The sequence below is a fragment of the Cynocephalus volans genome, chromosome 4, assembly GCF_027409185.1.
Source record: "Cynocephalus volans isolate mCynVol1 chromosome 4, mCynVol1.pri, whole genome shotgun sequence".
Lineage (NCBI taxonomy): Eukaryota > Metazoa > Chordata > Mammalia > Dermoptera > Cynocephalidae > Cynocephalus > Cynocephalus volans.
This window is the reverse complement of record NC_084463.1, coordinates 130,311,058-130,331,263: the sequence shown is the minus strand read 5'-3', so window position 1 is coordinate 130,331,263 and position 20,206 is coordinate 130,311,058. Positions and strand designations below refer to the sequence as shown.

The 20,206-nt window shown below is 35.2% G+C and overlaps 2 protein-coding genes across 2 annotated transcripts in view; one reads left to right on the top strand and one right to left on the bottom strand.

Moving 5' to 3' along the window:
- Positions 1–9,819, bottom strand: part of DNAJC24 (DnaJ heat shock protein family (Hsp40) member C24) — a 56,740-nt gene extending 46,921 nt beyond the window's left edge. Inside the window, exons 1-2 of the mRNA XM_063094604.1 lie at positions 9,751–9,819; positions 8,781–8,923 (exon numbers count right to left, since the gene is read on the bottom strand). Coding sequence (XP_062950674.1) covers positions 8,781–8,891 — 111 coding nt within the window. The 5' untranslated portion in view covers positions 8,892–8,923; positions 9,751–9,819. The remainder of the gene's footprint in view (positions 1–8,780; positions 8,924–9,750) is intronic.
- Positions 9,820–12,410: 2,591 nt separating this feature from the next.
- DCDC1 (doublecortin domain containing 1) overlaps positions 12,411–20,206 on the top strand; it is a 451,490-nt gene continuing 443,694 nt past the window's right edge. The window contains exon 1 of the mRNA XM_063095688.1: positions 12,411–12,437. The gene's annotated coding sequence lies outside the window, so the exon portion shown is untranslated. The remainder of the gene's footprint in view (positions 12,438–20,206) is intronic.

The window sequence follows — 20,206 nt, the reverse complement described above, 5'->3', positions numbered from 1 at the left end:
ACTGATACAGCAACTCAGGCTAAAGCAGGCCAAAATGCTATCAGACTGATTGTTCTGGTGCCTCCTTACAGCTCTTGTTGCTTGCTGTACAGTTGTTAGCTGAGACTTCTTGCCACCATCAGTATACATAAAGCCTATACGGGGAGCCTTCCCAGCATAATGCTAGTTGAAATTCTCTCAGTTCTCTTTCCTGTAATTTTCTGCTTCATTTCCTCTCTTACTCTTCTCTGGAGGGATAAAATTGTCTTCTACTTCACAAAGAAAAAAAAGAAGCCATCAAATGAGAGTGCATCAACTTTCTGCCACCAAGACGACAAGTGAACCAGCTATTGCATCCACCCTTTCTTCCTTCCCTCCTATAACAATGGAGATAGGTGATTCCCTTCTCTTACCTAAAGCTCATCCTTCTATCTATGTTTGAGATCCATCTCCTTCTGCCTTCTGTCAATTATTCTCTCTCTCTTCTATCACTTAAGTCCCAAGCTTACTCTTAGCTACTTCCCATAGAATGTAAACATGCTCAAGTCTCTCCCATATTCTATAAGAAAAGCAGGAAAAAAACCCTTCAACCTTTTATCACAGTTCAGCTACTGTCATTCTCCTTGCCTAACAGCTATACCTCCCTTGCCCTAGAAAAATATCAGTAAATGCACTGCTAATAGGGAAGGGTACCTACAAGGAAGGGGGACATGGACATAGCAGGGGGAGGTAAGAATTACAAATAAGATAATATTGAAACAGTGAGTGAGAGTTAATTAGGTGAGGTAGGGTATGGGGCACAGTGGACGAGAGAGAGCAGCAAATGCAAAGACTAGGGACACAGAAGGGTATCTGGCCCCTAAAGGAAAATGAAAACAGTTCTGGGCTTCTGCTAAATGACAAATTAACATACACATTTATCTCTGTTCTCTCTCCAAATTCTACTATAATAATGGCAAAGAATAATTTTTTTAAAAAAGGCAAAAGGCATCATTGCATAAGAACAGGAAAGAAGAGAAAAAAAGCAGGAGAGACACCAAGATGGAAATTGATCAATAAATGGTAATCAATTCAATATACCTGAGAAAACTGAAACCTAAGCCTAAAGCAAGAGAGAATAATGAGAAATGAATTCATTCACACAGAAGCTATAGAAACCTAGGAACTGAAGAGTGACATTGAGAGGCAGGATTGAACAAGAGGAAGATTGGTTGAACTTTAAAAGAAATAATTAGACCTCCAGCTCTCCTCACCATGAAGCCAGGCATCCACTGTCTCCTGCCACAGCAGAAAACTAGAGGTTTACTGTGTGGAGAGAAAGACCAGAGTTGTTCTGGATTCAGGAACATCAGCCATAACACTGAGGGTTAGGACGCAATGGTGCACTGAAAACAAATGGAAAAGGGAGCGAGGATGCACACAGTAGTGGGAGCACAAGTTCCTATCTCCCCACGCAAGAGAATGAGAATTCCTCTCTGGGAAATGAATTCAGATGCTGACATTTGGGGTCATCCAACAAAATGGTTGACCTTACCTAAGGAAAGCCCTCGGTCATGTACATGAACTTCCAAATTGGCTTGTAATATTTCATTATTAAATGTAAACAGATAACCAGGCATCACCAAATACATGAAAAGAACCTCTATAATAAAAGGCAGGGGAAAAACCAAAACAAACAAACAAACAAACAAAAAGAACTCAAAAGAAGAAAAAGAAAACTTTAAATTTTAATAAACTTAAAAAGAAAAGATATTACATTCCTAAAAGAGTAACAGGAGGTCTCTGCAAAATGGAAATTCAGTAAATACGGCAGAACTAAGAGAATCAAGAGTTTACTTAGAAATTAAAAATACAAAAATGAAAATAAAATTGTCAACAGTGGAATTAAATATAAAGTTGACTACATTATTACAGTTCGCTCACTGCACATTTATTGAGTGTCTCCTACTTTCCAGAGATGGTTTTAATAGAAGATAAATCAGGAAAATAACATGTCCTGGAAGACAAGTAAAGAAAGTATATCAAAGAAGACAATGTGATAAACTGTAGCAAATGAAGTAGGGTGACCATTTAATTTGTCATTTAAAGTAGGACACTTTCAAAAGTAGAAAAGGGAGCTATTAATTATGCCAGGACAATAGGCACAAACCAGAACTGTTTTGAGAAAAGTAGGATAAATGGTCACCCTACTAAATCAAAACAAAGACTAGGAATTGATCATTGGCTTTAGCAATGTGGATCCCAGTAGTGACCTTGACAAGAGCAGTTTCAGGTGGAGTGGTAGGAACAATGCCTCAACAGAACAGGTTTAAGAGAAATGGAAAGAAAGAAATTAGAGAAAGAAAGCAGAGACAACTCTTTGAAACAGAGTTTTTGCTGCAAAGAACATAGAAATTGGGCAACAACTAGCAGAAATGGGGTGGGGAGTTTGTTTTAAAAAGATAGGAGAAATAATGGCACATTTTAATGCTGATATGAATAATCCAGGAGAAGCCAGATATCCTATGTATATATAAGTTTAAAAAAAAAAAAAAGAGAGAGCTGAGGACTCAGGAAGCTGAGGATTCCAAGAAACATAATGAACCCAAATCCAAAATGTAAAGACCCTTCCTAGTAGAGAAGAGAACCATTGCTGTTTTCATCTTTGCCAGAGCAGCAGCAGAAGGAGGAAACCACTACAGACATAGGTAAGAAGAAAACAAACTTTTAATAAATTTTAAAGGCCAAGTACAGACTGGCATGACAACTTAGAATCCCTAGGCACTCCAAACATATAAAGAGTCTGTACCCACCCACCCCATGAGCATGTACAACAACAAAAAAAAGAGAGAGAGAGAGAGTCAGTAGAAATGCTTGATATGACAATTATATGAGATTAAGAATTCCTTCAATGAGTTTATCAGCAGGTGGACACAGCAGAGGAAAAATAAAGCCAGTGAACTTCAAGACAAGTTAATAGAAATTATGCAAACAAACACAAACAAAAAAAAGAGTAGGAAAAAAGAACAAAGCATCCAACAAATGTAGGACAATTGAATATATATGTTATTAGAATCCTCAAAGAAAAAGAGAGGAAGAATGGAGTGGAAAAAAATATGTGAAGACATAATAGCTGAAAATATTCCAAAACCAATGAAAGAAAGACATCAACCAACAGATCCAAAAGCTTAATTAATCCTTGGTAGAATAAGTACAAAGAAAACCACATTTAGACACATCACAATGAAACTGCTAAAAACAAAAGATAAACAGAAATTCTTGAAAGCAGCCAGAGGAAAAAAGACACATTATAAAGAAGGGAATGAGGATATGAACTATGACTGATTTATCAGAAACAATACAGACACTTAAAAAAAAAAAAAAATCTCGAATTCTCTATCCAGTGGAAATTAAAAATAGTTCTCAAAAAGAAAGACAAAAAATACCACAGGCCAAACATAAACACCAAACAGAAACATCAGAAAGGATAAACATGATACACACACACACAAATGTTTTTAAAAGACAACTGAGGAGGAATATTTAAGACAAAAAAACCCAGTATACAACAGAGTTTACAGTATATGTAGAGATAAAATATATAAAACAAGAATAAAAGGAAAAGAGGGTGATAAATGGAAGCGTACTGCTGTTTCTTACCCTGTAAAGCAATAGTGGTTTTTGCAGGTAAACTGTGATAACTTAAAGATGCATACTGTAATCACTAGAACAATCACTAAAAAACACACAAAGAGGTATAACTAAAAATTCAACAGAAGAAATAAAATGAAATACTAAAAAACACTTGAAGGAGGGAGGGAAAGAGGGAAGGGGTGAAGGAAGGAATTGATTACCAGTTTAAATCCAAGCATTGTTAATAATTGCATTGAGTGTAAATGGACTAAATACACCACAATAAAAAGAGAATTATGCACTGGAATTTTTGAAAAGTCTCATGTACAAGTCTCATGTATACAAGAAAACACACTTTAAACATAAGAGATAAACAGGCTGACGGTAAAAGAATGGGAAATGACAAATTATACAAACAGTAAGTATAAGAAAGAGGTGTCATTATATTAACATCAAAGTGGACTTCAAGAAGAAGTGTACTAAGAGAAACAGAAAGAGAAATTTATAATGATAAAAGGTTCAAATACATGAAAACATAACAATCTTGAATATATAAGGTCCTGGGACCTAATAAAAAGAATCCCAAATAAATGAAACAAAAATTAACAAAACTAAAGAGAAAAACAGACAATTACACAATCATGGTTAGAGACTTAATTCTCTTTTCTCAAAAAATGATAAAACAAACACACAAGAAATCTGTAAGGATACAGAAGATTTGAACAATACTATCAACTTGACCTAACAGACATTTAAAGAACACTGTACTCAACAGCAGCAGAATATGTGTTCTTTAAGTGCATGGGGAACATTCACCAAGATGAACCATGTGCTGGGCCACAAAATGAGTTTTGATAAATTTTAAAGGAATGAAATCATACCCAGCATATTTGCTGACAACAACAGAATCAAATTAGAAATCAATAATGGGGGCCGGCCCCGTGGCTCACTCGGGAGAGTGCTGCGCCGGTAGCACCGAGGCCGTGGGTTCGGATCCTGTATGGGGATGGCCAGTGCGCTCACTGGCTGAGCGTGGTATGGACCACACACCATGCCAAGGGTTGCGATCCCTAACCGGTCACACACAAAAAAAAGGAATCAATAATGGAAAGACATCTTAATATTTTCCAATATTTTGAAATTAAACAGTGTTCTTAGTAACCCACAGGTCAGAGAAGATTATCACTGAAGAAATTTTAAAATATTTTGAACTGAATGATAATGAAAACACATATATCAAAATTTGCGGAATGCAGCTAGAGCAGTTCTTCCAACTTAGAGAAAAACGTATAGCTTTAAATGGGTATGTAAGAAAAGGAGACAAGTATAAAATCAATGATGTATGTTGTTTCTACATGAATACCTTAAAAAGAAAAGCAAATTACACCCAGAGTAAGTAGAAAAAAGGATATAATAAAATTGAAAGCAGAAATCAACTGAACTGAAATGGACAAACAATACAGGAAATCAACAAAGTAAAAGTTGGTTCCTGGCAAAGATTAATAAAATTGATAAACCTCTAGCAAGACTGATCAAGAGAAAAATAGATAAAAAAACAAAAGTTACCAACATAAAAAATGAAAGGGAAAACATGACTACATATTCTACAGACAATAAAAGGATAACAAGGATATATTATGAACAAAATCATGACAACAAATTGGACACTTTAAATGAAATGGACATAATCCTTGAAAAATATAACTCACCCACACTGACAAAACTGAAAACAGGAAATTTGAACAGCTCTACATCCTTCAGGGAAACTAAATTCATAACTACAAAATTTCCCACAAAGAAAACTCCAGACTCAAGTAAATTCTGTTAAACATTTAAGAGAAAAAAAAAAAAAAAATAGCAATTTTACACAAACTCTTTCAGAAAAGAGAAAAAATGGGTCACAACTTATTTTATGAGACCAGCATAACTGTGATACTAAATTTAGAAATGAACATTACGAGAAAAGAAAATTACTGATCGACATATTCATAGCATGAACCTAGACTTAGCAATCTTTAAAAAAATAATAGCAAGGGCCGACCGCGTGGCGCACTCGGGAGAGTGCTGCGCTGGGAGCGCAGCGGCGCTCCCGCCGTGCAGGTTCGGATCCTACATAGGGATGGCCGGTGCACTCACTGGCTGAGCGCAGTGTGGGCGACACCAAGCCAAGGGTTGCGATCCCCTTACTGGTCACAAAAAAAGGACCAAAAAAAAAAAAAAAAAAAAAAACCAATAATAATAAATAAAAATTAAAAAATAATAGCAACTAGAATCCCTCAACAGACAAAAAGCACAATAGTTCAAGAACAAGTGAAGTTTATCTATCCTAGGAATGCAGTGTAGGCTTACCATGAGAAAAATCTATGCAATTCACCAAATAAACAGATTAAAGAAGGAAAATCAATAAATGCAAAATTCAGCAAATGCAAGAAAAGCATCTTACAAATTTCAATATTCATTTATCATAAAAACTCTTAGCAGAGTAGTAATAGATAGAATTTCTCCCTATAAAAATATACAGATGACAATATACTTAATGGTAAAATATTGAAGGTTTTCCTCCTAAAATCAGAAACAAGGCAAGGATATCTGCTCTTACCACTTCAACTGAGGACTGTAATAGAATCACCTAGCTAATGCATTAAGGCAAGAGAATAAAATAAAAGGCATACAGATTGGAAAGACAGAATTAAAGCTCTATTTACAAATGATATAATTGTGCTGGAAGAAAATTCTAAGAAATCTACAAAACAGCTATGAGAATTAAAAAGCAAATTTACCAAGATTACGGGATGTAAGACCAGGATACACAAATAAGCTATAATTCTATACACTATCAGTCAACAACTAGAAAATAATATTTTTAAAAACCATTTACAATGGAACCAAAAACATCACTAGAAATAAATCCGAAGAAAGATGTATAAAATCTCTACACTGAAAATTATAAAATATTACTGACAGAAATTAAAGATGGCTTAAGTAAATGGAAAGATATAATATGTTCATGGATTTGAGGACTCAATATTAAAATGTCCATTATGTTCATGGATTTGAGGACTCAATATAAGAATGTCCATTCTGCCAAAATGGGTATATATTAATGCAATCCCAATTAAAACTCAAGCAGGATTTCCCATCCTCTTAACACTGTTACAGTGGGAATTAAGTTTCCAACACATGAACTTTTGGGGGACACATTTGTTCCATATCAGTGAAGCTGGTGATTTTGACACCCAAGGGACATTTCTGGTTGTTAGGGGCATCTAGGACGTTTCTACACATCTTACAATGCACAGGACAGCCACATAACAAAGAATTATCCTGCCTGCCAGAAATGTCAATGGTGGCACAATTGAGAAATCCTAATAGCTAAAATGAAATAGACTGATAGCATTAAATGTTGGCAAAGGTGGAGAGCAACTGGAACTCTCTGATACATTGCTAGTTTGTATGTAAAATGGTTCATCCACTTTGGTGTTTGACGGATGCTATCATATTAAGTACAGACAGCTTCTCATTGCCCAATTAAAGGCCAACATGGCCTACAAGGCCTTGCATGATCTAGACCCAGCCTACTTCTCCAGCCTCATTTCCTAATTAACTGAGGTACAAGAATGATTTAATAGTAAGAAAATTTTCATAAACCCTTTTTGATTTTACTGACAGAAATCTTAAAAACTGTGAGACAGAAGATACCTTAAGGTCATTTAGTCCAATTTATTACCTAAGGCAGGAATATTAGTATGTACATTCCTGAGTGTGAAACATCTAATATCTCTCACAATGAACACTAGTAGTTTTGGCAAAATATCATAGACATATTTGGTATAAACTAGAGAAACAACTAATGCTGTATATATAATGGTTCTTTATTCTTTTTGTAAACTGAGTTAACTGGAGACCATTACAGAGTTATTAACATTGGCTTAAGAAATAGCATAATATAGATTGGAAAAGTGAATATAACAGCTCAGAAAGATACTATATATTTATAAATATCACAATTCATTTCAGAAAATGATGGAGTCAGCTGAAAAAGTGTGTAAATGGCTTAAATCAGCACTATCCAATAGAAATATAATGTGAGCTACAAATGTAGGCCACACATCAATATTAAAAAAGTAAAAAGATGCATGCTACAGATTGAATGTCCACATAAAACTCAATGAAGCTTGATCCTCAGTATAGCAGTGTTCAAAGGGTGGGAAATCAGACTATGGTATTTGAAAGGTGAGGCCTTTGGGAGGTAACTGGATTGGGAGGACTCTGCTCTCATGAATAGATTAATCCATTCATGGATTAATGGATAGGTGGTTTAATGAGTTATCAGGGAGTAAACAGATGGCTTTATAAGGAGAGGAAAAAGGCATGTGGAAATGTTCTCTTGCTCAGCCTTCACTATGTGATACTCTGCATTGCCATGGGTCTCTATACAGAGCCCCCACCAAGAAGGCCCGCACCAGATGTGCCCTTCAACCTTGGACTTCTCAGCTTCCAAAATTGTAAGAAATAAATTTCATTTTCTTATAAATTACCCAGTTTCAGGTATTCTGTTATAAGCAACAGAAAATGGACTAATGCAAAGCAAGTGAAACTAATTTTGATAATACATGAAATATATGCACATATATTATGTATATAATATGCAAAATAGCTGGTATATCCAAAATATTATCATTTCAACATGAAATCAACATAAAAAATTTTTAGATTATTTTCCATTTTTTTTGGTACTAAGTCTTCAAAATCCAATGTGTATTTTACCCTTACAGCACATCTCAATTTGGACTAGCCACATTGCAAGTGCTCAGTAGTCACGTATGGCTAAATGGCTACTGGATGCTAATACTGTTTATTATGTAACAACACTTTTAAGCACTTTACATGGATTATTTCATTGAATCCATCCTCAGGCACACACAAGGGAAAGTAATTTGTTCTTCTCACAGATACTGGTACAATCTGAATTCTAACTCAATCAGCCTGACTCAGATTTTCTGCTCCTAACCATCATACTGTCCTACCTCAGATCAATTTTTTTTGCAATGTTACTGAAACTTTCAATTAAATCAAATTACTATCTTGATTCCTGCCATTCCTATCAAATATTTTTTGAAAATCTAGAATTCTGGTTACATTTAAAAACTGACTTCTCCTCCATGATTTAAAATCTGAAAAAGACTTACCATTAACAGGAGTTTTTGATACTTTTGTTTTAGGTCTGACATATTTGCAGATGGGTCTGCCCCCAGAACGCTGTACCAATCCTTTTTCAGTATCTGCTCAAATGCCATCATCCATTGAACAAGGGTGGGACTTTTCAGATCAGCTGAATAGAAATATTAACAACTCGTTATAGTGTGCATGTATCTAAGAAATAATCAAGTACTGCTTTTCTAAGTTCTTTAATATTTAGCTGAGCAAATCATGATTACAATGCAAACCCGAGAAGCCATATATTTTCACTTAAAACACCTCAAGAATTTCATGTATAAGTATACAGACAAGTATAAAAAACCTGCTAGATATTTCACGATATATGCTTATATCTCAAATTAAAGAATACACAACCGCATAAAAATAGAATCTGATAATGAACACGGGAGGTGGACGAGCCTCTAAGAAAGTATTTTTACTAGACTTATTGTAAAACTGTCACACAAGTCAGCACTCACTCAACGCACTAGAGGGGCTTAATAAATATTTATAAAAGGAAGGAATAAAAAATAATAATAAAGCAAAACAGAACACCAAAGAACTAACATGAATTTAGGGGCATTCCCTCTGAATTTTTCCGGCTCACTTCTTTTCTTTCAGGTTATTTTCAAAATATGCGAAAAATAATATGCGAAATAACGTCAGCAAGGGCAGGGAGAAACCAAAGCCCCCCACCCCCCGTTACTGGAGAAGCGCTCAGACCTTGCCAAGAAGGAGCCCCCGAAACTGTCCATTCACGATCGCCCCAGCTCTCCAGGCTACAGAGGAAACCCCACCACCCACCCCAGAAACCAGGCAGCCTCTTCGCACAGCTACACACTCGAGACAGCCGGAGCCTCCTAGAGATGGGGACTGGGAATCCGCTGTATTCACAGTCGGCTGCACCCGCCCCGCCACCGGCGGGTGCCCTCTCTGAGATTCATGTGATAGCCGACTTACCAAACTTCACAAGCCGCCAGCGCCCACTCCTTGCCTACAGTTGGTCAAAACTCGGAACCAGCCTCTCCTTCCGCCGGAAGTCACTGCTCTGACGTGCACACGTTTCTAGTCGAGCCGAAGTGGCCGAGGCACCAAGACCAAGCGCTGCCCCGCCTACCGCGACGCGGTCGCTATGGTAACCAGTCACCGCTTCCATGGAGCTTACTAGCAGTAAGTGCCGGAGTTGTGGAGAAAGGCGTCCCTCACCTCTCTTCCAACTCTCCCGTGTCAGGCTCCGCGACTGTCGCTTCTCTCCCCGACCTCAGCGAGCACCCTCCCCGCACCCGCCATCCCCTGCTTTCCCCGCCTTCCTCAAAGTTTCCTCCGCGTACCCTACCCTGAGCTACTCCCAATCCTTTTGGTTGGTGCTTGTACTGTGGGTGGGGGGAGGGGAGAGTATGGGAAGGATGAGCTCTGACCCCACCCTCGTCCCTGTACTTCCCTTAGAATGTTGTCATTCGAAAATGAAGAGAACTGAAACTTATGGCAAGTAGCGGTTTTTTTTGGAGGGAGGATCCAGTTTAATATTTTTTCTGCAAAAGATGTTCAGCCTAATTTATTTTAGACATTAGCAACTGACTTAAAATTTTTTTTTAAATTTCAAAATTCTTTCACATTTGCTATCTAGCTTCGCTTTCACTTACATCCAGTGAGACAAGTAAGGCAGGTATTATTCTCTCTTTGTGGTGAGGAAACAAACCAAAGCTCAAGGCCAAATAGCTAATTGGGTAGCACCAGAGCCAGGACTCCTAACAAGTCTGCATATTCCCAGGACAGCTATACTGTCTTTCAAGCTTACGGGAAAAACAGAATGAACTTTGAAGCTGTGAGGGGGCACCCCAAATGGGCATTTTGGGGGTTTTGTTGTTGTTGTTACTTTTTCTTTCTTCTCTCTCTCTTCTTTCCTTTCCTTTGTTCCCTTTTATTACCTCTTCTCTGGGCTATTTACTTTACACTGACTTCCATTCCTTGCATTGTACCTGGAGGTGAAAACTGTCTTATGTTTTGGATCTGGTTTTAGTCATAGCTCTAGCATACCTTCTGTGTGGCCCTTTGGAAAACCTAAAGCAACAAAATTAAGTGTTGTTGTAAATACCTTTTTACACAGTGCTGTCAGAATGATGCCCCCTTGAACTGCTCTAGCCCTCAAACTTCTTCCTTTCCACAGCTTGGTCCTTCCTTGTATAGATAGATATCCTCAGGTACTCCAGTTTGTACATAAAAGCACTTTATTTTGATTTGCTATTCCATTGGGTTATCATGTTATCTCTTTTATTCCTTTTATTTATTTATTTGGATTTGGAAAGTAAGAAACACTTTACTTTTCCAGCAAATCCCAGATGTTTTGTCATTTTATCTTTACATACTTTAGTTTGCATCCCTAAAGCATACCAACTTTTTTTTATCTCTGTGATGTCATTATTCACCTGAAATTATCAATAATTCATTGATGTCATCCAATATGTAGACCTTATTTGCATTTCCCCAGTTTCAAAAATGTCTTTTTATGTTTGGTTTGCATGAATCAAACCCAAACAAAGTTTATACCCTGCATTTGGTTGTTCTGTTTCTTAAATATCTTTTAAACTACAACAGTTCCACTTCTTCAGTACTATCTTGTCTCTTTTTCTTTTCTTGCGATTGGCTTATTGAAAAGCCAGATCAATTGTTTCACAATCTAAACCTAGCTGTTTGTCTATTTACACCAGAATAAACTTCTTAGAATAATCCCTGCTCATTGATCTTTTCCTCATTTTTTGTTTTCTAGGGTAGTACTGTCCAGTATAAATATAATGTAGGCCACATATGTGATTTTAAATTTTACATTAGCCACATTAGAAACATAAAAAGAAGCAGATGAAATTAAGTTTAATAATATATTTAACCAATATATCCAAATATTATTTCAAAATTTAATCAATATAAAAATTATTAATGAAATATTTTACATTGTTTTTTCCTACTAAGTCTTCAAAAACTGGTATGTATTTTGCTTGCACAGCACATCTCAATTTGGACTAGCCACATTTCAAATGCTCAATAGCCACATGGCTAGTGATGAGATCAAAATGGTGATATAAAATATATATAGTCTTCCTTCACTTATCCCTGCAATCAACAAATATTCTATTGTCTACTATGTACCCCCCAGAAGAGACCCAAGACAGGTTGTCTGTAGCCCTCTCAAAAGCTTAGAGTTTTTTTGGATAGACAGACGTTTAAATAAGCAACTGAAGTAACTGTAGGAAGTGCTATGTTGGGGGAAATACCAGGTGGTGTGACATTAATAAGTTGTAGGCACACCAATACAATAGATTACTTGAATGATTGACATATTTGAATCAAGATAGTCCAGGAAGTGTTATGTCTTAAATAATGCTTTGAAGGAATGGAGAGATGAATGTCTAGAATTGGGGAAACTTCCTTTTTTCCTTTTTTTGGCAGATTATAAATATTCAAATCCTATTCAGAATTTAATGAATAATCCTACCTCATCTTTTAGAAATGGTTTTCAGTTTTAAATTTTTTCTCTCTATTAGTTGTCTTATCTTGGTCTATTCTCTCCTTTATTTCAGCAGCAGTCATCATCAAAAAACATTCACTGAATTTGTACAAGGCAATGCACTAAGCAGGAGAGAGACAAAGAGGTAAATACTTTTTACCAGCACCACACCTGTTGCTGTGCTTTTTTGTTTTTTGTTTTTATTTAACTTCAGTTGTGTCAGAGTTCTTTCAAACTTGCTTCAGATCTCATGAAGGTCTTCACCGTATCTAGGATTTTTATTCCTCTTTTCCTATCTTCTTCACCTCTGATGTTTTAATCATTCCACGAACCTATTAAAGATACTATACTTAATCCATTGTCTTTTCTCTTTAGAAAATAAATACCAACTTATTTTCTCCATTCCCTTTTTTACCCTTTTCTCTTTGTTCTTATGACCACTCTGGCTTTTCTGTGCACTTTCCAATTACCCTGAAATTTATGGTGATCTTTTTCAATTAAGTGGGAATATGCATTTATGAGGGTCCTTCAAAATTTCTTGGAAAAATATAATTAAAAGATAATACAAATCTTTCCATGAGTTTTTTGAAGTACCTTTATATACTGTTTTTTAAAGTATTCTCCCCTCTCCATTTTAATTTTTAATTTTTTAAACCTGAATTTTTTTAAAAGTTTATTTTATTTTTGTTATGTAATTGACTCACAGAAGAAAGGTTAATCTGAATGATCAAGGGGTGTTAATTTGTGGGTTAAAATGTGTTAAACAGTTGATATGAAGTCTGTTTAAGTCAATTAGAGAGTATAATGAAGATGCTTCCAGGGTGTTATGGAACCTTCTGAAGTTAGCTTGGCATTCACTAGTGTATATTACCCGTGGCACCTGGCTAAACATGTTATTGCACTTGGGTTTTTATTTGTGTATATTATAATAGATGTGAATAGGTCTACATATTTAGAAGAGTTTTGACTTTATTAATGACTCATCTTTTATTATAGGAAATTAAATTTATAATTTAATTCATCAGCAAAATGGAAAACATAATTAGTAGCATTGTTATCTTTCTTACTTATATATATATATTTTCTAAAATAAAATGCAACTGCACTATATAGTCAACAAAAAATTTCTGGTTTTTGTTTGTTTATATGCCTCCTTGTTTTAAAACAAGATTAGTATCATTATTTTAGGTTTTATTAAATGCTAAGTACCTCATATAGAAAGGTAAAATTGATAAAGACATGTAAAATTTGGTGTGGTTATTTAAAGAAATGATTTGTTTTCTCGCCTAGGATTACTTGAAGTAATATTATGAGACATTTGGTGTTGGTTAATATCTTCATAAATTTCAGAATAATTAATGTTATTATGTAGAGTTTAACGGTATTATGCTCAGTTTCAATAGTCAAATATAATTTTTGTATGATGATAGCATTATTTGACATGAATAAAGCATTGCAACTTCAACTGTTCAAATCCACAAGAGATATAAGGGTAAAAATCATATTTTAAAATACATTCTTGGGCCGAGCCCATGGCGCACTAGGGAGAGTGCGGCGCTGGGAGCGCGGCGACACTCCCGCCGCGGGTTCGGATCCCATATAGGAATGGCCGGTGCGAGCGCCGGTCACGAAAAATACCAAAAAAAAAAAAATATATATATATATATATATATATATATATATATATATATATATTCTTCACTTAGCATCAGGGTTACTGTAATACTATTTTTCATAACTTGTGTCAGTTTACTAGTAACAAACGTATTTAGCATTTTAGTTTCTTCTTGCAATCTTTCAGTTTAATTATTTAGAGACTGATGAAAAACAAGTCTTATATGCTAAAAGGATTTCTGCAATAATGGATGAAATGCCAGAAAAATGAACCCACATAGCTCAAAAAATGTACTGAAGAGAAGATGTTTTCTGATGAATTTCCACAAAAATATCATATTTTAGAAATATTTTAAGCAATTTGTAGTATTACTTTTTAATCTATTGTAGAAGCACCCTGAGTATAGTCTTGTAGCTCATTAGCAATTTCTTTAATGAGTTTTTTGGTGTGATAGATAAAGTAACAGACAAATGACAGATTGTTTGCCTTTAATGATTTCCCTGTTTCAAGTCCATTACAAAGCAATTAGAAATCTGACAGCATTTTCGCTCTGCATTACTGATCATCTAAAGTGATGAGGAATGAGAGGTGATGAATATTAATTGTATATTTTCATATGATTATCATAAATTATTACCTTGTCTGATGTGCTGCAGGTGAAGCAGGAGTATTAGAGAAAGGCAGTCAGATATATTAATTTGAAAGACTATGTTTTTTTAAAAAAAAAATCTTTGAAGTGTAAATCCCGGTCTGCAATGTTAGTCTCTATGAATATTAAATGAATGATTTTTAGTTTCTATCTATATTTGGGACAACATAAATAAGTTTTCTTATTTGAATACAAGAAAAGGAAAAATTATTCCATGGTACAATATGCATATATGTACTTAAGTTCAGGATTTTGAAAATCTAATTTAGAAAGTGAGATATCAGTGAATTTGTTGATGTATATATTATATACATATATGCACATATATAGATGATACTCAGACACATCAATACAGAGAAAGATACACTTAGAAATAACTCTTATGTTAGTCTTGGGTTAAAGTCAGGTAATCGTGCAAGTGAAAAAGAGGTAAGATAACAAAATATGACCAGATGTAGAAAGAGGTTTTTCTAGGTTTTTCTGTAACAGTTTTTTTGGTCTCAGCACACAATATATCCTGTTTCCCCAGTTTCTGGTTTCCAGTAGTTGAAACTAAACCTGACATCAGGATACAAGTGCTGTTGTTATTTGGTTCCCATCGTGGACATGGAGGAAATGTTGGTCCAGAAACTAGATAGTAGTGTTCAGTACAGGGAGTTGGCAAGCCTAAAGAATTTGAGATGATCAAAAATATATTTGGGTCAATTTTACTGAAGTAAATTAGTTTATATTTTGGTATATCTCTAGCAATAGGTACTAGTTGCTAATCAATACATAATTGAGTGGAACTTCATTGCACTAATGAGGCTTTGTCTTGATTTACTCCTGACTTTTCGACCTTTTTGCTGTGGTTTGCTCTGTGCAATACCATCCCTTACAGAAGCATGGCATCTTGGATCCTTCTTTATGTATGAAAAAAAAGTCATAATCTATATGGTAATATGATTATAAATCAATAAAATTGATTTTTTGCAAGCTGGTTGGAAACCATTCTCCTTATTTTATATTCAGTTTTGTGTATTCCCATTTTATATGTACTGAAATTAAAAGGGCCTTCACAAATGAACTTTTTGTGTTCTGGAAAGTTGAGGACAGCCATCTGAAATTTATTACATATTTACTGAAGGAAAAGTCAAGTATCATAATGAAAAGGCAAATTACCAGTAAAAGGGTTGAGTCTCTAGCCCAATTTTATAATCTTTTTACTGGCTAAGCTTTCCAAATGTATTATTTACTCTTTATGCCTGATAACCTTCCAAGATTTTGCTCCACAGGGACCACCTTTATCTATAAAATAGATCTAACTAACACACCTTATAGAATCAGAACGGTGATTCCCAGTGCCCTTAACTCCTTTCTGCTGGTGCTCCTTATTTTAGTTTTAGTCTAGACTTTAAGTTGATCCTTTCTCCAGACCAACCAATTCTTCTTTGCTTCTCTTTCAACTTCTAACATACCACCAGCTGACAGAGCTACTTAAGTTTTGGCCAAAGTCCTCGCTTCTTCCTTTAGAAGAATTGGTTTAGAAAACTTACATATTTTTTCTATGACAGACAACAGCTATCTATACATCATTTCATAGGAACTTGGGCTTCCAACCGTGACACTGTTAGCAAATCAACAGCTGAAAAAACAAACACTCCTAAATTGTAAATTGTAAATAACTGCATCTTCTCTGATAACAAAGAGTCTCTGGAATACATTTTACCAAGTCTAAAAATTCTTTCTTGGACAGTGCAGGAGGCAGACCTAAATACAAAAATGTGGACTAACTTTTATAATTAGCAAGCACTTTCAAATATATTTTCTCATTTGATCTTTATAGCAATGCTATGATGTAAGTAAGGCAAATACCATTATCATATGTATAAGGAATAAGACTGGGAAGGGACAGAGGCAAAATTTACACTCAAGTCAGCTGTCTCCAAATCTCTTGCATTTCCTGTCACACTATCCCAGCTCCCATTTGAGAAAGCTCTTCTATTAAATGGCTAAAATTTTAGAGATAAAAGGACTTTAGAGTTCCCTCGTCTATCAATCCCATCCCCCCACCACCATTTTTTAGACATATGGGGAAAATGAACCTGAGAGAGTTTAGGCTTTACCCCAGATCTGGGCCAAAACTATGACCAGAACTCCAGAACTTCTTGACCTAGTTCCAGTGGTCTTTGCTTTGTAGTGCACTACCTTCATATCTCCTGAAGCTACAGGACCATTTTCTTCAGTTGTATTTTCTTGTTATTAAAATAAATACGTTATTGGTTACACTATTGTCTTGGTAAATATAAATAATCTCTCCTGTTCTTATTATTACTTTTTTATTTTTTATGAAATGAAGTCAGTTAAAACTGGCATAACTTTTTTCATAATGTAGGTACCTCCCCTAAACATTCTGGAATGTCCGAAGGTAAGAGGGAAAGAAGAATATGACTGCCTTGTGTGAGAGAGCATAGAGGAGAGAGGTTGGAGTAGTTACTTGTCCCCACTTCCTTCTTGATGCACCAGTACAAATAATGCCTTAGGAGCATTATTTGTCTTCATTCTCTGGAGCATCCCTGATTGTTTCTCTGATATTTAGGCTTAGAAAGATAGTTAAGATCAAGCAATAATGGGCCGAGCCCGTGGTGCACTCAGTAGAGTGCGGCACTGGGAGCGCAGCGACGCTCCCCCCCCCCCCCCCCCCCCCCGGGTTCGGATCCTATATAGGAACGCCTGGTGCACTCAGGGGCTGAGTGCCCGTCACGAAAACGACGAAAAAAAAAAAAAAAAAAGATCAAACAATAATTCAATGACTAAACATTTTTCTTCTTAAGATTTCTAAATTATTATTTGAAACAGTAACAGAGATTGGGAAAATAGGGATGTTAATTACATAATGAGGAACAATAATTCTCCTGGACCCATAGGCAGCTCAGTTCAATGCAGTGTTGGCTCTCGCTTGATTCTCTAATGCAAGCCAGATGTTTGACTTTCTTTCCCCGCTGGAGCCTCTTTCCAGAATAGGCATGTTTCAAACCCCCTTTTGTACTCAGCCATCTGCTCTGGTGAAAGGGACTTTTCTCCTTGGAAATTGGGTTCATCATCTCTTGACTCCACAAAATTTATCATCTTTACATTATCTCTCTTCTCTAACCAAATAACAGCTATTCTTCACACTCTTCAAGTTTCAAGTGTTTCCAGCACTTATATTTTAAATGCCACACGAATTACCCTCTGTAGCCATAGAATATCTTTTTAATTCATTTACAAAGTGTTCCCTCTTTCCCTCTGAAAATTTCTGCCTAAACCAGGTTTATATCTTGTCCCAGTGCAACACTACTTAGTTGAGTCAGCAAGTCATTTAAGATCCCTAGGGAAAAGAAAAGTCAACAAGTTGGAAAGAAAACTAAGGAAATAAATTTTATTTTTTAATTGCAGAGATCTTATAGACCTGATGTGATGGAGTTATACATAAAGGAGGCTAAGATTCCTGACTGTCAGTCATCAGTAAAGACCTTGACTCAGTTCTGAAACAGATTCTCAAAAGGGAGGAATGTGCCAATAATCACTGGTGTAGCACTGAAGCCAATTTTTGAATTCTTTCCTATACCTTTTTTTCTTATCCTACCGAATTGGGGAATGGAATGAAAAGGCTTACAACATTGAAAGAGATTACACTGTTCACTTCTCAGTTGATAACATGACCTGTCATTCTATCATAAAAAGATACTAAATTCATCTGGCATATTTGGCTCTTCAGATACTATGTTGGTTGTTTTCCAGTATTCTATGTGATTCTAAGTGTTACTAATTGATTGTTTAATTTGTTATTGCATGTTCCCAGGTTAAAAGAAACTGTCTAATTACCAAAATCATTTTCCCCTTGTTTTAAAGATGGGTATATTATCCCTTTTCCAGTCTCCAGGGACATTTTCCTATCACTTTGAGGTGGTGAAAGCAGGGAGAAATTATTAAAAGAATTGGAAGGGAAGAATAAAAAGATGATATTCTTTTTTTCTTTTTGCAATAGTTATATTGTTCATGTGACCTATGCTATCCTATGTTGATAGTCAAAAATATTTGATTAGTATTTTAATTTATTCTTTGGACTCCTTAAAGTTTAACTTAACTATCACCTCAAGAAAAAAAAAAAAAGGCTTATAATGTACCTCTTAGAAACTTATTATCTAACTCCATAACCCTCAGTTGTAGACATTTCTATTTATTCTAGGCTCTGCAAACTGAAGAATTTTCTTGCTATTTTTCAGTATTCAAAATGTCAGGTTACCTGTATGGTGCCTCAACATGTCGAGCAGTTCACTGTACTTATTCTGTTCATGCTTGAAAGTTTAGCATTGTCTATTAGTGGGTGTTGTGACTATAATCAAAGAATTACAAGTAAATATCAAACATCATACTTGAAGCTATAAGTTGTCCTTAAGAATAAGACATTTAAGAACAATATTGTTATAGAAATCTGTAACCAACAGTTTGATTTTGTGGAAATTATCAGGTTCTGGAGGATCATGTTTCTGCAAACTGAAGAAAACTAAGGATAGTGGGCCACATTATTTAAGCACTATCACCAGCATTATAGATAATAAATGCTTTGTGTTTACTGTCTACATGTGGTTTATTATCAAATGAAAACCATCTGTTAGAACAATTTTATGTTAAAATTAAAAGATATTTAATACAGTAAAATGGAAATTTTATTTTTTTGAATATTTAAGATAAAGCATTATATTCCAAAGAAATGTCTTATTTTTGACAGATCACTTTAGGCTATACTGCCAGATATCTCAGCACGGAAAAGGCCACTCTTTATAGCCACTTGGATAGAAAATTTTGCAAAATCCTGGGTTCTAATTTATGTTGCTTCTAACTGAATCAAGAAAACTGTGTCAAAATTGTGAAAATTGTGAAGAGTTGGTCATCATCTCAGTTTAGAAATAAAATTTACTGAAGCTTGAAAATTCAAAATGGAAATTATATTGTCAAATAAAGAAATACTACATTAATCATATACAAGTTTGTAAGTATATGTGAATGTGTGCATGTTATAGTGTATAGAAAATGAGGGTACTTCAAAAAGTTGATGGAAAAATAGAATTGAAAGATAATACAAATCTTTCCATGAACTTTTTGAAGTACCCTTATATGTGTCAGGGAACAAAACCTGAATGAAATAGTCATTTTAACAGTATCTCTCAACTGGCAAAGTGAAAAACTGTAATCCACAAGATTAAGTTAAACCTAATCCCATCTAAATGATAACTGGCAGTGAGGATAGAACCATTTCTTCCTCTCTTCTTGAAGGCTGCGTAATCTTCTTCCTTTCATTTTGGGTCATCTCAGATTCTGAGTATTTGTTTTAGAATACCAACGATAGCTGAATGTAGTTATCTGTAGGCAGATATGAAGATTTCTCCAAGGATTTATCAAGCCAGTCACATTACTATTAAATAATCTCTCAAGTAAAGTAAAAAAACTGATATATTTGTTTTGAGAGTAAGCTATACATTGTAGATAGGAAACTAAGTCATACTTTCCCAATATATGGAATGCTATGATTAGTTGAATTATAAAGTTGTATGTGTTGAAAGCTTAATACAATAGTTGAAAGCTCTTGTGTCGTTACAGTAACTATGAGCTCATTGAGAGCTTTTTG